Source organism: Carcharhinus amblyrhynchos, chromosome 18, assembly GCF_965287045.1.
Source record: "Carcharhinus amblyrhynchos chromosome 18, sCarAmb.v2.hapA, whole genome shotgun sequence".
NCBI classification, from domain to species: Eukaryota; Metazoa; Chordata; class Chondrichthyes; order Carcharhiniformes; family Carcharhinidae; genus Carcharhinus; species Carcharhinus amblyrhynchos.
This window is the reverse complement of record NC_137341.1, coordinates 55,548,876-55,569,863: the sequence shown is the minus strand read 5'-3', so window position 1 is coordinate 55,569,863 and position 20,988 is coordinate 55,548,876. Positions and strand designations below refer to the sequence as shown.

At 44.7% G+C, this 20,988-nt stretch overlaps 1 protein-coding gene across 1 annotated transcript in view; it reads right to left on the bottom strand.

Annotated features, from left to right (window-relative positions):
• tmc5 (transmembrane channel like 5) overlaps positions 1 to 17,919 on the bottom strand; it is a 155,789-nt gene extending 137,870 nt beyond the window's left edge. The window contains exons 1-2 of the mRNA XM_080206172.1: positions 17,762 to 17,919; positions 4,924 to 5,120 (exon numbers count right to left, since the gene is read on the bottom strand). Of these exons, the coding sequence (XP_080062298.1) occupies positions 4,924 to 5,120; positions 17,762 to 17,838 (274 nt within the window). The 5' untranslated portion in view covers positions 17,839 to 17,919. The remainder of the gene's footprint in view (positions 1 to 4,923; positions 5,121 to 17,761) is intronic.
• Between the last annotated feature and the right edge of the window lie 3,069 nt (positions 17,920 to 20,988).

Below are 20,988 nucleotides of genomic sequence, written 5' to 3'. Positions count from 1 at the left end.
ACACATGATCGGTGCAGGCTTGGAGGGCCAAAGGGCCTGTTCCTGTGCTGTATTGTTCTTAGTTCTGAAGGACCCCCCCCCGCCCCATCCCTTGATCCCTTTAGCCCCAAGAGCTTTATCTCAATTTCTTCTTGAAATCAGGCAACAGGGGCGGCACGGTAGCACAGTGATTAGCACTATTGCTTCACAGCTTCAGGGACCCAGGTTCAATTCCTGGCTCAGGTCACTGCCTGTGCAGAGTTTGCACATTCTCCCTGTGTCTGCATGGGTTTCCTCCAGGTGCTCTGGTTTCCTCCCACAGTCCAAAGATGTGCGGGTTAGGTTGGTTGGCCATGCTAAATTGCCCTTTAGTGTCCTGGGATGTGTAGGCTAGAAGGATTAGCGGGTTAGTACGAGGATAGGGCCTGGGTAGGATTGTTGTTGGTGCAGACTCGATGGGCCAAATGGCCTCTTTCTGCACTGTAGGGTTTTTATTCTACTTTGGCCTCAACTACATTCTGTGGTCATGAATTCGACATTCACCACCCCCTGGGTGAAGAAATTTCTCCTCACCTCAGTTCTAAAAGGTTTCTCCCTTATCCTCAAACTATAACCCCTTGTTCTGGGCTCCCCCACTTTTGGGAACATTTTTTCTGAAACTAACCTGTCTAACATACATAAGAACATAAGAACATAAGAAATAGGAGCAGGAGTAGGCCATCTAGCCCTTCGAGCCTGCCCCGCCATTCAATAAGATCATGGCTGATCTGTCGTGGATCAGTTCCACATTCCCGCCCTCTCCCCATAACCCTTAATCCCCTCTCTTATCAAGAACCCATCAACCCGCGTCTTAAAAATATTTAGCGAGGCAGCCTCCACCACTTCAACGGGCAGAGAATTCCAGAGATTCACCACCCTTTGAGTGAAGAAGTTCCTCCTCATTACCATTTACCTTCTTTACTACCTGCTATACTTGCACGCTTACTTTCAGCAACTGATGCACAAAGACACCAAGGTCTCATTGAGAATCCACCTCTCTCAGTTTACACCCATTCATGTAATAACCTGGTCCGAGAATACTGGTCCAAGTTATTTTTTATTTCCTCGTTATTTTCTCAAGGAATTCTAACAGGTTTGTCAGGCATGGCCTCCCCTTGATGAAACCACGCTGATTTTGCCCTATTTTTAACATACACTTTCAAGTATTCCAAAACCTCATCCCTTAATTTGTGAACTCTAAAATCCTATCAATGACCAATGTCCGGCTATCCAGCCTGTAATTTCCCATCTTTTGCCTCCCTATCTTCTTAAACAGGGTGTTACATTAGCCTTTTTCCAGGCCTTGGGGAACCTCCCTGATTCTAGTGAATCCTGAAAGATCACCACCAATGCCTCCACAATCTCTTCAGATACCTCGTTTAGAACCCTGGGTGTAGTCCATCTGGTCCAGGAGACTTATCCATCTTCACACCTTTCAGCTTGCTTAGCACCTTCTTCTTAGTGATGGCCACCAAACTCACCTTTGCCCCCTGATTCCCTTGAGTTTTTGGTATGTTACAAATGATTTCCACCGTGCAGATTGACACAAAGCACCTGCCCACAAAGCACCTACACAGTTCCTCAGCCATTCCTTTATTCCCCATTAGTATTTCTCCAGCATCGATTTCCAACAGCCCTACATCCAGTCCTGCCTCTCTCTTACCCTTCTTATATCTAAAAAAAAACTCTTGCAACTTCTTTTATATTACTGGCTAACTCATCTTAATATTTCATCTTCTCTCCTCATTGCTTTTTTCGTTGTCCTCTCTTGGTTTTTAAAGGCTTCGCAATCCCCTGGCTTTCCACTAATCTTCATCACACTCTATGCTCTTCCCTTTACCACAACTAGCTAGTAACATAAAAGATGATAGAAGAGTTTTTTCAATATATAAAAGGTAAAGGAGAGGCAAAACTAGCCATTGGACCACTGGAAAATGAGGCTGGAGAAATAATAATAGGAAACAAAGCAATGGCAGAGGAACTGAATAGTTACTTTGCATCAGTCTTCAGGGTGGAAGACACCAAGGGGATACCAGAGTTCCAGGGGAGTCAGGGGGAACAGGTGAGTGTAGTGGTTCTGGGGAAACTGAAAGGTCTGAAGGTGGTTAAATCACCTGGACCGGATGGACTACACCCCAGGGTTCTAAAAGAGATAGCTGAGAAAATTGTGGAGTCATTGATGGTGATCTTCCAGGAATCACTGGAAGCAGGGAGGGTCCACACAGTAACAAGTCTCACAACACCAGGTTAGAGTCCAACCAGTTTATTTGATAGTAATCTTACAAGCTTTCGGAAACTGTGTTCCTTCACCAGGTGTGTGGAAGGGAGTGTACCAGTGGACTGGAGAGTAGCGAATTGTAACACCGCTGTTTAAGAAGGGAGGGAGGCAGCAGACTAGAAATGATAGGCCGGTTAACCTGATTTTGGTCATTGGTAAGATTTTAGAGTCTATTATTAAAGATGAGATCGCAGACTACTTGGAAGTACATGATAAAGTAGGACTGAGTCAGCCGGTTTGTCAAGGGGAGGTCATGTCTGACAAATCTGTTAGAGTTCTTTGAGGAGGTGACAAGGGGAAGTTAGATAAAGGAGAACCAGTGGATGTGATTTATTTAGATTTCCAAAAGGCCTTTGACAAGGTGCCACATAGGAGACTGTTAAATAAGTTAAGGGCCCATGGTGTTAAGGGTAAAATCCTGTCATGGATAGATGGTTGGTTGCCTGGCAGAAGGCAGAGAATGGGGGTAAAGGGGATTTTCTCAGGATGACAGTCAGTAACCAATAGTGTGCCTCAGGGGTCAGTGCTGGGACCACAACTTTTCACAATATACATTAACGATTTGGAAGAAGGAACTGAAGGCACTGTTGCTAACTTTGCAGATGGTACAAACATATGTACTGGGGAAGCAGGGGGGCTGCAGAGGGACTTGGACAGGTTAGGAGAGTGGGCAAAGAAGTGGCAGATGGAATACAATGTGGAAAAGTGTGAGGTTATGCATTTTGGGAGGAGGAATGGAGACATAAACTATTTTCTAAATGGGAAAATTCTTAGGAAATCAGAAACGCAAAGGGACTTGGAAGTCACTGTTCAAGATTCTCCTGAGGTTAACGTACAGGTTCAGTCAGCAGTCAGGAAGGCAAAGGCAATGTTAGCATTCATGTCGAGAGGGCTTGAATACAAGAGCAGGGATGGACTGCTGAGGCTGTATAAGGCTCTGGTCAGATGCCATTTGAAGTACTGTGAGCAGTTTTGGGCCTCTATCTAAGGAAGGATGTGCTGGCCTTGGAAAGGTTCCAGAGAAGGTTCACAAGAATGATCCCTGGAATGAAGAGCTTGTTGTATGAGGAACGGTTGAGGACTCTGGTTCTGTCCGTGTTGAAATTTCAAAGGATGAAGTGGCGGGGGGAATCTTATTGAAACTTACAGGATACTGCGAGGCCTGGATAGAGTGGACGTGGAGAGGATGTTTCTCTAGTAGAGAAATCTAGAACCAGAGGGCACAACCTCAGGCTAAAGGGACGATCCTTTAAAACAGAGATGAGGAGGAATTTCTTCAGCCAGAGCGTGGTGAATCTGTGGAACTCCTTGCCGCAGAAGGCTGTGGACGCCAGGTCATAGAGCGTCTTTAAGACAGAGATCGATAGGTTCTTGATTAATGAGGGGATCAGGGGTTATGGGGAAAAGGCAGGAGAATGGGGATGAGAAAAATATCAGCCATGATTGAATGGTGGAGCAGACTCATAGAACATAGAACACTACAGCACAACAGGCCCTTCGGCTCACAAGTTGCGCCGATCACATCAATACCTACCAATCCATAAGCCTATCTATAACCCCTAATCCCACATACTCATCCAGAAGTCTTTTAAAAGACCCCAGCGAGTTCGCCTCTCCCACCACCAACGGCAGCCGATTCCATTCACTCACCACCCTCTGAGTGAAAAACTTACCCCTAACATCACTTCTGTACTTGCCTCCCCAGCACCTTCAATCTGTGTCCTCTCGTAGCGACCATTTCAGCCCTGGGAAATAGCCTCTGAGAATCCACCCTATCTATTCCTCTCAACATTTTATAAACCTCTATCAGGTCGCCTCTCAACCTTCGTCTCTCCAGGGAGAAGAGTCCCAGCTCCCTCAAGCTATCTTCATAAGGCATGCCTCCCAATCCAGGCAACATCCTTGTAAATCTCCTCTGCACCTTTTCAATAGCTTCTACGTCCTTCCTATAGTGAGGCAACCAGAACTGTGCACAGTACTCCAAGTGCGGTCTGACAAGGGACTCGATGGGCCGAGTGGCCTCATTCTGCTCCTTTGTCTTATGGTCTTTGTTTTTATGCAGTCCCTAACCTCTCTTGTCAGCCATGGTTGCCTTGCCCTCCCTTTAGTATGCTGCTTCTTCCTTGGGATGAAATTCTGCTATGTCTTCCAAATTACTCCCAGAAACCCCTGCCATTGCTGTTCCACTGTCTTTCTTGCTAGGCTTCTCTCTCAATTAACTCTGGCCAGCTCCTTCCTCTGTAGTTACCTTTATTCATCTGTAATACTGTTGCATCTGATTCTAGCTTCTCCCTGTCAAACTGCAGGGTGAATTTTATCATATTACGGTTGCTGCCTCCTCAGGGTTCCTCCATCTTAAGCTCCCTTATCAAATCTGCCTCATTACACATCACCAAATCCAGGACTGCCTGGTCGCTCGTGGGTTCTATGATGTGAAAGGTTTGTCAGTCCTTTGGGTAAGCAGCTCAGTGAAAACCAGAAATAGATTATAGAATGCAGAGTTAATGTGCAGGAAGTGCCACTAAATCTTCACAAAAACTTCAACCTGCTTGCATAGCACAAATAGGTATCCAAAAATCAAGTTCATATTGCACAGAAACAGCTCCGAGTAAAAAAAAAACACATACCATAACCAGTGTCATCATCATGTGGATTCATATTAAAGTAAGGTTGTCTGCGAGTGCTCTGTTCCCTCTCAACGGATCTCATTGGGATAATCACCGGCTGCTTCCATCTCCTCTGAACACCTGGTGAATCTAACAGAGTTTGCTGGTGGGGAGATTGCAGTGGAGGTGTGTGGAATGTAGAAGACCTCCCCAGTGCACTAAAACAACAGAAAACAAAAGCACTTACAAAGAGATATATTTTTAGCCAGCTTAATAGGGTGGGATTCTCTGGCCGCCCTCACCCCGAAACCGGAGAATCCCGCTCCAGGTCAATGCGTGTTCTGCTCCCCCCACCCCCAGTGCCAGCTAAGATTCCCATGGCAGGTGGGACAGGAGAAAACCCCCCCCCGAATAATGTACATTTTGCACTGGAATATCTGCTCTCTGCTTGTATATCCAATGTCAACAGGAGCTGAGAAACATCAGCAATGCGGCAGAGGTCAGAACTTCAACATGACAATCATTAAAACCTTTAAGATAAATGATTTTAGCAAAAATTGTAAGATTTTTAAAAAAATAGTCAGTGTCTTAAATTCTTGTAGAAGATGCTTTTGTTTGTGGGACATTAAGCTTCTAAAATATATTTATCATTAGATAATATTCTCTTACACAAAGTTGATAACACCCCTGCTTTTTGGCAGTAATGTGATATTAATATCTGAATGTACATGATAAGGATTTGTGCTCCTTCTGCACTGTGTGGTGTGTTGAATAATGAATATACCTTATCCCTTAATTTCCCCAAGACTATTCCTCCAAGCCTAACTGCAGAACAAACACCTTCAGTCTCGCTTGTACATGCCACAGGAGACTTAAAAGAAACAGTGCCTCAAAAACAATATCAACAAGTGTTCCATCAGCTCCTGTTAACCTTTAGTTAGTCATTATATTTTCACACAACTGCAAAAAGCCACCACATAGCATCCTCCCTGAAGAAACACATTAATCAAAGCTTTACGGCATTCTGTCTCATACAACATCCAAATACAGTTCTGAACAGGAACAATTTGCGTGAAGAAAATAAACCATATTCATCTGAAACAAGTACAGAACAGACACAATAAAAAATGTCCCAATGTTCAAATCTCATTCTTAAATATTATGGGTTACCATAGGGTTACAGACCTTCAATCATTCCCTGTAATCTATTACACAATGTATCATTCTTTAAAAATAAGCTTTTTAACCTTTCTTCTGCTAGTTAGTGCAAATAACTTGTGTACATGATACACAAGAACGTGACTTTCTTCTCCAGGGTAAGTGGGAGTGCTGCTATAGTTCACAGTAAAATATTGCTTTACTAACCAGGAGAGGTCAGATTGTCCCATCAAATGTCCTCCTGCTGGACTTTCACAGTGAAAGGCAGGTATTGCCGAGCTGGTGCTGTTAATTGCTGTGGTTTAACCTCTGTACTGCCTTCACTGGCTAAACAGCTACCGTTTAGGTTACAATTCTTTCATTTTGAATTCACGTCGTGTCAGAATTTCATTCCATTCCAGAAATTGAAATCTTACTCGGCAACGATCTGGCTGAAATCATTATAAAGTCTGACAACACCAGGTTTTAGTCCAACCTATTTATTTGATAATAGACTCACAAGCTTTCGGGGTTAGCCCCTTCGTCACCTGACGAAGGGGCTAACCCCGAAAGCTTGTGAGTCTATTATCAAATAAATAGGTTGGACTAAAACCTGGTGTTGTCAGACTTTTTACTGTGTTTACGCCAGTCCAACGCCGGCATACCCACATCATGAAATCATTATCCCATCGATTCATCATACACACACATTCAACAACATTTCACGCTATAAGAACAAGGTGCCATTTTACTTTGCTCACAAATATATTGTATACAGAGTTGATTAAAATACCTGAGACAACCATTATCCTTCCTTGACAAACTGTCCTTTGGAGTCTCCTGAAATACAGGAGAAAGTGGTTTGCTTTTAGATGGCCTTGCTGAATAGACTAGGCTTGTACTCGTTGGAGTTTAGAAGAATGAGGGGAGATCTCATTGAGACATATAAGATGATGAAGGGGATGGATAGGGTAGAGGTTGAGAGGTTCTTCCCGCTCAGAAAGGACAGTAGGACTAGAGGACACAACGTCAAGATAAGTGGGGGGGGGCAGTTTAGAACGGAGTTGAGGAGGAACTTCATCACTTAAAGGGTGGTGAATCTCTGGAATTCTCTGCCCGTTGAAGTGGTGGAGGCTGCCTCGCTAAATATATTTAAGATGCGGGTAGATAGGTTTTTGATAAGCGAGGGGATTAAGGGTTATGGGGAGAAAACGGGAAAGTGGAACTGATCCACTTCAGATCAGCCATGATCTTATTGAATGGTGGGGCAGGCTCGAAGGGCTAGATGGCCTACTCCTGCTCCTATTTCTTATGTTCTTATGTTCTCAGCAATGGAAAATTGGGTTTTATCCTGAAACCTCTGATTTTAGATGGAAAAGGCACTGAACATCCGCAGCGAGTGTTCTCCTTTCGGGACACTTTCCAATTGAAAGCCCATCAAATCTGATTTAATTTCAAATAAAAGTGGTAGTTTTAGCTCTGATAATTGTTGTAATATGTCTTTAAGGGATAGCAGCATGACATCTGTAGAAAGGAAGTATGTCATGCCATCCAGTTTAGTTTCTCTTTTGCTCCTAAGCAGAGCACAGCACAGACAGCTATGTTGATGCTGTTTTCTGTCCATGGATAAATGTTCCCATGTGTGTATTATCAATAAATTAACTCACAATATGTTAACACAATCTTCCATGACTCATTGGTGCTTTTTATTTTATTATAAAAAAACATGACATGGTGGCAGTACTAGCTCCTTCTAAATGGCATTCAGTGTGGTACTAAGATTCAGTATAGGTTAGACACGGCAAACAGTCTTTGATCGTGCTCATGGCATGAGACAGCCCTTGACATTTTGACCTGACCGCTACGAAGCTGCGGTTCGACAACGTGTTAAAATCGCAGTGTGCTGACTGTGTGAAAAAGCTCCGAAGACACAATGCCAAGAATGCTCAGATAAAGAGCTGGTAAGCAGAGGGATCCACCATGCTGAGATTGCAGAGCAAAGCCAGTCAGTTCAGTGAGTGTGTCTCAGCACTGGGCTATCTCTGTTAGGATAGTAGTATCTCCCGGGTGTGGGTTGGATCAACAGTCAAGGAGGCAGGGGCAAAAAAAAATCTTAAAATTCAGGCCGGAGAAGATTGCAATTCAACCAGGCACAGCTTCGAAAGCAGCTGCAGCGACACTCATCACAGGTGCTACAGGAGAAAGAAGGTTTTTTTCGTTCATTCATGGGACATGGGTGTCACTGGCTGGCACTGCCTAATTGCCCCTTGAGGAGGTGGTAGTGAGCTGCCTTCTTGAATCACTGAGTCCATGTTCAGTGGGTTGACCCATAATGCCATTAGGGAGGGAATTCCAGGAATTTAACCCAGTGACAGCGAAGGAACAGCGATATACTTCAAAGTGACCTATGCAAGAAAGCCAGATACAATCTAAGGAGATCCATCAAAGATGCCAAAAGACAGTACCGGACCAAGCTAGAGTCCCAGGTTAGCCACACTGACCCTCGCTGATGATGCGATGAAGGCATGTAAATTTGCTGGCTCCAACGCACCCCTCCCTGACGGGCTCAATGCATTCTACATCCGTTTTGAGCAAGAGGTCAGCGAGAGCGTGCCCTCCACCCTCGAAGCCCTGGATGAACCTGTATCTGGGGTCACCATTGCAGATGTCAGAGCAGCTTTCTTGAAGGTCAATCCACAGAAAGCGACTGACCCGGATGGGGTACCCGGCCATGCACTCCGATCCTGCACGGATCAGCTGGTGGGGGATTCACAGATAGCTTCAACCTCTCTTAACAGCAATCTGAGAGCCCTATCCGCTTCGAGAAGGCAACCATCATCCCGGCACCTAAGAAAAACCAAGCAGTGTGCCTTAATGACTCTCGGCCAGTGGCTCTAACGTCCGTCATTATGAAGTGTTAGTCATGGCATGAATCAATTCCAGCCTCCTGGACTACCCGGATCCACTACAGTTTGCCTACCACTGCAACAGATCCACAGCAGACATCATTTCTCTGGCCCTGCACTCAACCCTGGAGCAACTAGCTAACAAGGACACCTCTGTCAGGCTCCTATTTATTGATTACAGCTCAGCCTTCAACACCATTATTCCCAAAAAACCCATCACCAAACTCCATGCCCTGGACCTCAGCATCTCCCTCTGCAACCAGATCCAGAACTTCCGATCTCACAGACCACAATCAGGAATGATAGGCAACAAAATCTCCTCCATGATTATCTGGTGCACCATAAGGCTATGTTCTCAGCTCCCTACTACACTCCTTGTACACATATGACTGTGCGGCCAAATTCCCCTCCAATTCTACTTTCCAGTTTGCTGATGACACCACCGTAATAGGTCGGATCTCAAACAATGACGAAACAGATTACAGAAATGAGATAGAGAATGTGATGAACTGGTGCGGCAACAATAATCTCTCCCTCAATGTCAACAGAATGAAGGAGATTGTCATTGATTTCAGGAAGTGTAAAGGAGAATGTAAAGGACAAGATTTACGAACATTTGGAGAGGTTTGACATGATCAGGAATAGTCAGCATGGATTTGTCAAGGGCAGGTCGTGCCTTACAAGCCTAGTTGAGTTCTTCGATAATGTGACTGAACACATTGACGAAGGAAGTGCCGTGGACGTAGTGTACATGGACTTCAGCAAGGCGTTTGATAAGGTCCCCCATGCAAGACTTCTTGAGAAGGTGAGAGGCCATGGGATCCAAGGGCCTTTGGCCTTGTGGATCCAGAACTGGCTTGCCTGCAGAAGGCAGAGAGTGGTTGTGGATGGGGCTTTTTCTGAATGGAGGTCAGTCACCAGCGGAGTGCCTCAAGGATCTGTTCTGGGACCCTTGTTGTTTGTCATTTTCATAAATGACCTGGATGAGGAAGTGGAGGGATGGGTAAGTAAGTTCGCTGATGACACGAAGGTTGGTCGTGTTGTGGATGGTCTGGAAGGATGGCAAAAGTTGCAGCAGGACATAGATAGGATGCAGGACTGGGCGGAGAAGTGGCAGATGGACTTCAACGCAGATAAATGTGTAGTCGTCCATTTTGGCAGAACCAACGGGATGAATGAGTACACTATCAAGGGCAGAAGTCTGAGTAGTGTTGAAGAGCAGAAGGATCTTGGGGTCCGGGTCCACAGGACTCTTAAATCGGCCTCGCAGGTGGAGGAGGTGGTCAAGAAGGCGTATGGTGTACTGGCCTTCATTAATCGAGGGATTGAGTTTAGGAGTCGGGAGGTAATGCTGCAACTTTATAAGACCCTTGTCAGGCCTCATTTAGAGTATTGTGCGCAGTTCTGGTCGCCTCACTATAGGAAAGATGTAGAAGCTATTGAGAGGGTACAGAGGAGATTTACAAGGATGTTGCCTGGACTGGGAGGCATGCCTTATGAAGTTAGGTTGAGGGAGCTGGGACTCTTTTCCCTGGAGAGACGAAGGTTGAGAGGCGACCTGATAGAAGTTTACAAAATGTTGAGAGGAATAGATAGGGTGGACTCTCAGAGGCTATTTACCCGGGTTGAAATGGTCGCTACGAGAGGACACAGATTTAAGGTGCGGGGAGGGAGGTTCAGAAGTGATGTTAGGGGTAAGTTTTTCACTCAGAGGGTGGTGAGTGAATGGAATCGGCTGCCGTCAGTGGTGGTGGAGGCGAACTCGCTGGGGTCTTTTAAAAGACTTCTGGATGAGTATATGGGGTTTAATGAGATTGAGGGTTATAGATAGGTCTGTAGGTTGGTAGGTGTTGATGTGATCGGCACAACTCGTGGGCCGAAGGGCCTGTTTGTGCTGTAGTGTTCTATGTTCTATGTTCTATGTTAACATGCCCCTGTCTACATCAATGGGAAGGAAGTAGAAAGAGTCGAGAGCTTCTAGTGTTCAGGTGTCCAAATCACCAACTTGTCCTACCGACACTATAGTTAAGAACGCCTTCATTTTCTCAGAAGACGAAGGAAATTTGGCATGTCAGTTATGACTCTCACCAACTTTTAGAGATGCACTATAAAAAGCATTCTTTCTGGTTGTATCACAGATTGGTATGGGCTCCTGCTCTGCCCAAAACCGCAAGAAACTACAAAAGGTTGTGAATGTAGCCCAAACCATCACGCAAACCAGCCTCCTATCCATTCACTCTGTCTACAGTTCCCACTGCCTCGGCAAAGCAGCCAGCGTAATGAAGGACCTCACGCACCCGGACATTCTCTCTTCCACCTTCTTCTTTCAGGAAAGAGATACAAAAGTCTGAGGTCACGTACCAACCGACTCAAGAACGGACTCATTTTTCTCCCTGCTGCTGTCAGGTTTTTGAATGGACCTACCTTGCATTAAGTTGATCTTTCTCTACACCCTAGCTATGACTGTAACACTACATTCTGCACTCTCTCATTTCCTTCTCTGTGAATGCTATGTTTTGTCTGTATAGCGTGCAAAAAGCAATACTTTTCACTGTATGTTAATACTTTTGACAATAGTAAATCAAATCAAATCAAGTCAGGATGGTGAGTGACTTGGAGGGGAACTTGCAGGTGATGGTGTTCCCATGTATCTGCTGCCCTTGTCCTTCTAGATGGAAGTGATCATGGGTTTGGAAGGTTCTGTCTATGGATACTTGGTGAATTGCTGCAGTGCATCTTATAGACAGTACACACTGCTGCTACTGAGCGTCGATGGTGGAGGGAGTGAATGTTTGTAGATGTGGTGCCAAACAAGCGGGGCTGCTTTGCCCTGGATCACGTCAAGCTTCTTGTTTCTTGAGTGTTGTTGGAGCTGCACCCATCCAGGCAAGTGGAGAGTATTCCTTCACATTCCTGACTCGTGCCTTGTAGATGGTGGACAGGCTTTGGGGAGTGAGGAGGTGAGTTACTCGCTGCTGTATTCCCAGCCTCTGACCTGCTCTTGTAGCCACAGTATTTATATGATGAGAATAGTTCAGGTTTCTGTCAGTGATGAGTCAAGGATGTGATAGTGAAGGGATTAATGATTGTAATGTCAAGGGGCAATAGTTAGATCCTTGCTTGTTGGGCTTGGCCATTGCCTGGCATTTGTGTGCTGCAAATGTTACTGGTCAGCCCATGCCTGGATGTTATTGCATTTGGACATGGACTGCCTCACTATCTGAGCTTTTGTGAATGATGCTGAACATGGCAGCATGGTGACACAGTGGTTAGCACTGCTGCCTCATAGCACCAGGGACTCGGGTTCGATTCCCAGCATCAGTTAATGCAAGCCTACTTGTGACACTCAAATAAATTTTAAACATTATCACCAAACATTCCCAATTCTGAGATTATGATGGAGGGAAGGTCATTGATGAAGCAGCTGAAGATGATTGGGTCTGAGGTGCCACCCTGAGGAACTCCTTCAACAAAGTGCAGGAACTGAGATGATTGACCTTCAATAACCACCTTCCTTTGTGCTGGCAGAGAGTTTCCCTCCTCATTCCCACTGACACCAGTTCTAACACCTTGATGCACTCAGTTCAATTTGGCAGTTAACTGTCAGTCACTATCAACTGGTGGTTGAGGTACAGACAAAACATTTTCTCAATGGGAACGGGATTTGTATTTGTAAAGGAAGAATATAATGAGATCATAGAAATCCTACAGTGTAGAAGGAGGCCATTCAGCCCATTGAGTCTGCACTGACAACAATCCTACCTAGACCTTATCCACATAACCCTGCATATTTACCCTGCTAATCCCTCTAACCTACACATCCCAAGACACTAAGGGGCAATTTAGCATGGTCAATGCACTTAGCCCACATATCTTTGGAGTGTGGGAAGAAACTGGAGCACCTGGAGGAAACCCATGCAGACACAGGGAGAATGTGCAGACTCCATACAGATAGTGACCTAAGCTGGGAATCAAACCCAGGCCCCTGGAGTTGTGAGGCAACAGTGCTAACCATTGTGCCACCATGCCATTCTTAATGGATCTTTGAAGATGTTGAAGCTAAGCTGAGTTTATGAGAAAAGTGTTCCAAACATGGAGTCCACAGCCATGTGTGTGATTGTTTGGTTTGGTCAGGTCCTACTATCAACTTTGACATGTTAAATCCAAGTTGTTCTGAGATCAGAGATTTCACATTCACAAAGAACCTGGGCCCAAACAAAAGCCCAGGAGGATGGAGAAAGAGAATAGGCCCCGTTTGGAGACCCCGACTGTTCCTTGAGCAATCCAGGCTGAGTTAGTGATGGGATCCTCCCTCCCACCCTGAGGTTTCCCTCTTGTGAATCATTCCCTATTAGACTATACCCCAGTTTCCCCATGTCCCCTGCTCCTGGGTGGCTCCTGGTTTGATAACTTGTTACACACTGGCCATTAGCACAAAACCAAGAGAAAAACTATTCCAATACCATCGAACCAATCTTTATAAAGAAAAGTGTAGCTGGCATGTGATCAAAGTGCTAAGGTCCTCTAATCAGGGTTGGCATCCTAAGTTGCAGACTGAAGTACAGTACGAAAGTATATTGTTCATGAAGCTATCAGGGAACTGAAGTTTTCATAAATCAGCAAAAATGAGATAAAGGTTATGTTTAAATTGCACCTTTGGTTGAGATCATAGAAATCAGCACCACGTAATGACAAAACTGTAATCCAGCACTCAGAATCTTACATTGCAGGAGGCGGCCATTTGGCCCACTGAGTCTGGACCAACCACAGTCCCACCCATGCCCGATTCCCATAATCCCACCTATTTACCCTGCTAATCCCCCGACACAGAGACAAGTCAGCATGGCCAATCGACCTAACCCAATTTGGAGTGTGGGAGGAAACCGGAGCACACCCAGTTACAGCCTCGTACCACTGCGTCATAAAGTTCTGCTTTCCTTATCTGTACACATTACTGATGTTTCTCTCTCTTTTCCTTTCTCTCTCTCCAGGGACTCTGAGTCAGTCAGCAAGCAGCAAGCAGCAAGAACAGCTGTATTTTGCTTGTTTCCAGGTGTGAAGGCTGGTATTTGAGTATCTAAACGACTAGTTCAAGGTCCTCTATCCCCTTAGTAAGCAGGTCACAGGGCAGAATGAATAGGTCACATATCTCTCTTCATTACTTCCTCTTACTTGAATTAGGGAGAGTTAAAACATAAACATCTCATTAAACTTTGCTTTTGCAACACTAAGAAAGATCAAGGTGAAAGTTTACAAAATAATTTGCATAAATAGATTAAATAACCATAAGTTAAATTCTCCACAGTTGCATTTATTCTAAAATAGACACTACATGTTGGTAAGGCTGGCACAAGCTGCACCTGCTCCAAGATTATTGCATTTCATAGAATTGTAGACTCCCTGCCATGCAGAAGGAGACCATTCAGTCCATTGAGTCTGTGCTGACCACAATCCCACCCAGGCACTAACCCTATGTATTTACACTTCTCGCCCCCTGACACTAAAGGGAAATTTACCATGGCCAATCCCCTGAAGTTACACATCTTTGGAGTTGGGAGGAAACCGGATCTTTCTCTACACCCTAGCTAATGACTGTAACACTGCATTCTGCACTCTCTCGTTTCCTTCTCTATGAATGGTATGTTTTGTATGTATATTGTGTAAGAAACAATGCGTTTCACTGCATACTAATACATGTGACAATAATAAACAAAATCAAATCAATTTGTCTGAGTTCTTTGAAGGAGTAACATGTGTTGTGGATAAAGGGGAACCTGTTGGTGTACTTGGATTTCCAGAAAGTATTTGATAAAGGTGCTCCATCAAAAGGTTATTGTGGAAAAGAAAAGCTCATAGTGTAGGAGGTAACATATTCCCCTGGGTTGTAGATTGGCTAGCTGGCAGAAAACAGAGGGTGAGTATAAATGCCTTTTTCCCTGGTTGGCAGGATGTGATGATTATAGTTCGACAAGGGTCTGTGCTGGGACCTCAACTTTTTGCAATTTACCTCAATGTCTTTTGCCAGTATTCACACTGGAAAAAGATAATGTTGTCGAGGAGAATATTGAGATACAGGTTGTTAGACTAGACGGGATTGAGGTTCATAAGGAGGAGCTGTTAGCAATTCTGGAAAGTGTGAAAATAGATAAGTCCCCTGGGCCAGACAGGATTTATCCTAGGACTCTCTGGGGGCTAGGGAGGACATTGCAGAGCCTTTGGCATCGATCTTTAGGTCATCATTGTCTACAGGAATAGTGCCAGAAGACTGAAGGGTAGCAAATGTTGTCCCCTTGTTCGAGAAGGGGAGTAGAGACAACCCTGGGAATTATAGACCAGTGAGCCTTACTTCTGTTGTGGGCAAATTATTGGAAAAGATTATAAGAGATAGGATTTATAATCATCTAGAAAGGAATAATTTGATTAGGGATAGTCAGCACAGCTTTGTGAAGGGTAGGTCGTGCCTCACAGATCTTATTGAGTTCTTTGAGAAGGTGACCAAAGAGGTGGATGAGGGTAAAGCAGTTGATGTGGTGTATATGGATTTCAGCAAAGCGTTTGATAAAGTTTCCCCACGGTAAGCTATTGCAGAAGATACGAAGGCATGGGATTGAGGGTGATTTAGTGGTTTGAATCAGAAATTGGCTAGCTGTAAGAAGACAGAGGGTGGTGGTTGATGGGAAATGTTCATCCTGGAGTTCAGTTACTAGTGGTGTACCTCAGGGATCTGTTTTGGGGCCACTGCTGTTTGTCATTTTTATAAATGACCTGGATGAAGGTGTAGAAGGATGGGTTAGTAAATTTGCGGATGACACTAAAGTCGGTGGAGTTGTGGACAGTGTGGAAGGATGTTGCAGGTTACAGAGGGAGATAGATAAGCTGCAGACCTGGGCTGAGAGGTGGCAAATGGAGTTTAATATGGAAAAGTGGGAAGTGATGCACTTTGGAAGGATTAACAGGAATACAGAGTACTGGGCTAATGGTAAGTTACTTGGTAGTGTGGATGAGCAGAGAGATCTCGGTGTCCATGTGTATAGATCCCTGAAAGTTGGCACCCAGGTTGATAGGGTTGTTAAGAAGGTGTACAGTGTGTTAGCTTTTATTGGTAGAGGGATTGAATTTCAGAGCCGTGAGGTCATGTTACAACTGTACAAAACTCTGGTGTGGCCGCATTTGGAGTATGGCGTACAGTTCTGGTCGCCGCATTATAGGAAGGATGTGGAAGCATTGGAAAGGGTGCGGAGGAGGTTTACCAGGATGTTGCCTGGTATGGTGGGGGAAGGTCTTATGAGGAAAGGCTGAGGGACTTGAGGCTGTTTTCGTTAGAGAGAAGGTTAAGAGGTGACTTAATAGGGGCATACAAGATGATCACAGGGTTAGATAGGGTGGACAGTGAGAGCCTTTTCCCTCAGGGATGGAGATGGCTAGAGCAAGGGGACATAGCTTAAAATTAAAGGGTGATAGATATGGGACAGATGTCAGAGGTAGGTTCTTTACTCAGAGGGTAGTAAGGGTGTGGAATGCCCTGCCTGCAACTGTAGTGGACTCGCCAACATTAAGGGCATTTAAAGGGTAATTGGATAAACGTATGGATGATATTGGAATAGCGTAGGTTAGATGGGTTTTAGATTGGTTCCACTGGTCAGCACAACATCGAGGGCCGAAGGGCCTGTACTGTGCTGTAATGTTCTATGTTGAATGAGTTAGATAAGAGGATTGAAATCATGGCAGTTAAATCTGCAGGTGTCATCAAGATGGGTGGAAAAGTATGTGGTGAAGAACACAATGAATTTGCAGGTGGGTATCGATAGGTTGAGAGAGTGGGCAAACATCTGGTAGATGGAGAATAATGTGGGAAAATGTCAAGTTGTTCACTTTGGCAGGAAGAATAAAGATGCAAAGAATTACTTAAATGGAGAATGGCAGCAGTATGCCGATGTGCAGAGGGATCTCGGTGTCCTAGTGTACGAGTCGCAAAACGTTAGAATGCATAAAGCTAATAGAACGTTATCCTTTATTATGAGAGAAATTGAAAATAAAAATAAGGACATTATGCTTCAGTTATACAGGGCATTAGTGAGACCACAGCTCGAATACTGGGTGCAGTTTTCATCTCCTGATTTAAGTAAGAATGTAAATGCATTGGAGGCAGTTCCAAGGAGGTTTATTACATTGAATGAGTGGGTTGTCTAATAAGGAAAGGTTGAACAGGGTGGACTTGTTTCCACTGGAGTTTAGAGAATGAGGGGTGACTTGACTGAAGTTCATAAGATCCTGAACCGAATTGACATGGTGGATGTGAAAGGATGTTTGCACGTGTGGGGAGTGCAGAGCTAAGGGGCACGGATAGAAAATGAAGAGTCTCCTTATGGAACAGAGATGAGGAGAATTTTTCTCTTAGAGAATTGTGCAACTTTGGAACTCTCTGCCTCAGAAGGCGGTGGAAGCAGGGTCACTGAATATTTTTAAGATGGAGGCAGATAGATTCTTATTAGGTAAAGAAATTGTAGGTTAATCGGGAATAGATGGGAATGTGGAATTCGAACCACAAATGGATCAGCCATGATCTTATTGAATGGTGGTGCATTCAAAGGGCCGAATGGTCTATTCCTGCTCCTATTTCATTTGTTCATGTAATGGGGAGATGCATTAATCAACCAATTTATCAGTAAATGAAAAAATTACATTCTGACCATGTTACCTGGGTGACACTGTTCATTTAATCCTTTGAACCTTATTTGCTATGAATAATGAGACATTTTCTGATGCATAAATATCTATAATTTTGAGTGAATCTCTTAATCAAATTTAAATCCTACCTCCTGTCCATTTCCAGTGTCTCTGAGTGGTGATATGCGTAGTTTACAAAATCTTCATTCCATTCTTTGCCATTCATTATGTTAAAGATACTTCCCTCCAGTGAAGGTTAGAACTCTCACTTTCCTCCTTTTAAACCAGTGTCCTGACAGGTGCTGACAACCCTAAAAACAAACATCATTTCAGAACACTAAACATTCGACATCTCAATTTAAACAATTTGTTTTTGAAGGTGGAGTTTTGCTTAAGAGAGATGCTAAAAGCACCATATTGGCAGAATGTTCCAGCTCATGTTGGGGAGAACATCAGCTGCAGGTAATCCTCTTTCATGCAACTGGACATTGCAGTTACAGAGTCCGTTATTGCATATTGGCGGATCTCACACTGGTACACAGTATTTTAAACCAATAGTATAAATAAACATTTAAAATTGATATTTTATCATTTAAATTATTTACATATAATGCAAAACATGTTTTACTTTTTCTTTCGTTGAATATGACAGCCACTGGCAAGTCTAGCATTCGTCGCTCATCCCTAATTACCCTCGAGAAGGTGGTGGTGAACCGCTTTCTTGAACCGCTGCTCTCCCTGAGGTGTAGGTACACCCACAATGCTGTTAGGGACGGAGTTCCAGGATTTTGAGCAAGTGGCAGTGGGCATTGAAAATGTTTTAGGAAAATTGTTAGCTAAAGTAAAACAATACATCAGCATCAATTCTACAGGTGAAGAGGATGTTAGGAGTTTATATCCTCAGATATTCTACACAGTCTAACTCCAATGGGCATGGCTCCATATAAACTTAGATACAAGGAATGAAGAGTGAAATTGAATGTGCTGAGATTTGAATCCTAAAAACAGAAATTGGGAGACTGTTCTCTTCACTGGTAGATGCTGAAATGATAACAAGCATTCTTCACGGGAAAAAAGACCAGGATTTAATGGAGATGACAAGGACCTCACGCACCAGCTGGAGAGGGAAGTCCCACATCACCTCTCTTAGGGAAGGCACACGCAGGCACTTAACTGGACAATGGCTGGACTGTCCTTCAAGCAAGGGCCACAGGGATGTGAGTCTCACTCACTGAGAACTGCAAGTCAAAGTCCGGCCGTTTTATTGAATGGCATTGCAGCGGGAAACTATTGGCTGCTGTCATACGAGGCCCAGGATCATCACTGGATCTCAGGGGAGGGATGGGGAGCAGGGTGACAAGTGCTTGCCGGGGGGGGGGGGGGGGGGGGGGGTAGATAGATAGACATCAAGAGCTGGGGTTGAGGCAGGGGGTTGTTGCTCTCACTGACCCCTCTCCCCCCTTCACTTCCCAGTGATGAGACTCACAGTCAAACCTTTGAATGAGAACTCCCTGGGAGGCTGTATGGTTTGTATGGAGGTTTGACATACTGCTCACATGGGAGCATTCCTGCCTGCCACTGGGTTAATGCCAGGAGCAATGGGAATAGGCCCATGAGTAGGTTTAAATTGCCCACTTAAGAGCCACAATTGACTGTGATGGAAGGCCGTACCAGAGTTGTGGACAGTGCGGAAGGATGTTGTAGGTTACAGAGGGAGATAGATAAGCTGCAGAGCTGGGCTGACAGGTGGCAAATGGAGTTTAATATGGAAAAGTGTGAAGTGATTCACTTTGGAAGGAGTAACAGGAATACAGAGTACTGGGCTAATGGTAAAATACTTGATAGTGTGGATGAGCAGAGAGGTCTTAGGGTACACGTGCATAGATCCCTGAAAGTTGGCACCCAGGTTGATAAGGTTGTTAAGAAGGCGTACGGTGTGTTAGCTTTTATTGGTAGAGGGATTGAATTTCGGAGCCGCGAGGTCATGTTGCAGCTGTACAAAACTCTGGTGCGGCCGCACTTGGAGTATTGCGTACAGTTCTGGTCACCACATTATAGGAAGGATGTGGAAGCATTGGAAAGGGTGCAGAGACTTACCAGGATGTTGCCTGGTATGGTGGGAAGGTCTTATGAGGAAAGGCTGAGGGACTTGAGGCTATTTTCATTAGAGAGAAGGGTAAGAGGTGACTTAATAGAGGCATATACGATGATCAGAGGATTAGATAGGGTGGATAGTGACAGCCTTTTTCATCGGATGGAGATGCCTAGCACGAGGGGACATAGCTTTAAATTGAGGGGTGGTAGTTATAGGACAGATGTCAGAGGTAGGTTCTTTACTCAGAGGGTGGTAAGGGCGTGGAATGCCCTGCCTGCAGCAGTTGTGGACTCGCCAACTTTAAGGGCATTTAAACGGTCATTGGATAAACATATGGATGATATTGGAATAGTGTAGGTTAGATGAGTTTTAGATTGGTTTCACAGGTTGGCACAACATCGAGGGCCGAAGGGCCTGTACTGCACTGTAATGTTCTATGTTCTATGACACGGATGTAATCAGGATGGAAGTGCCTGATCCTCAGCTGGTGCCATCACATCCAATTAAATCACCCCCACAATCAAACTTAGATTCAACTACATCCGGAGTGTCCGCTCCTTGAATAAGATTCAGCCCATCAAATGTAAATCTACCTTTCCCTACTGAGACTGTCACATTCCGACCGGGAGAAAGTCGGACACAAATATACCGAACAAGTTTGTGTTTATATTCCTGGGCCTGTTAATACACATTGACAGCTCCGTGTAATTTTCCCTCGAATGAAAGGTTTGATCTTGTTGAAGACTTTGGTGAAAAAATAACCAGAGGGATTTTACAGCTTTGCTCGACCTGAGACTGTACACAACTCTGGTGTGGCCGCACTTGGAGTATTGTGTGCAGTTCTGGTCCCCACATTACAGGAAGGATGTGGAGGCTTTGGAGAGGGTGCAGAGGAGGTTTACCAGGATGTTGCCTGGTATGGAGGGGAGGTCCTATGGGGAGAGACTGAGGGATTTGGGGTTGTTTTCGCTAGAAAGAAGGCGGCTAAGAGGGGATCTTATTGAAACATATAAGATGATTAGAGGTTTAGATAGGGTGGATAGTGATAGCCTTTTTCCTCGGATGGAGAAAGCTAGCACGAGGGGGCATAGCTTTAAATTTAGGGGTGGTAGTTATAGGACGGATGTCAGGGGTAGGTTCTTTACCCAGAGGGTGGTGAGGGATTGGAATGCCCTGCCTGCTGCAGTTGTAAATGCGCCTAGTTTGGGGGCGTTCAAGAGATCCGTGGATAGGTTTATGGACGAAAAAGGATTGGTTTAGATTAGTGGGTCATTGTTTTTT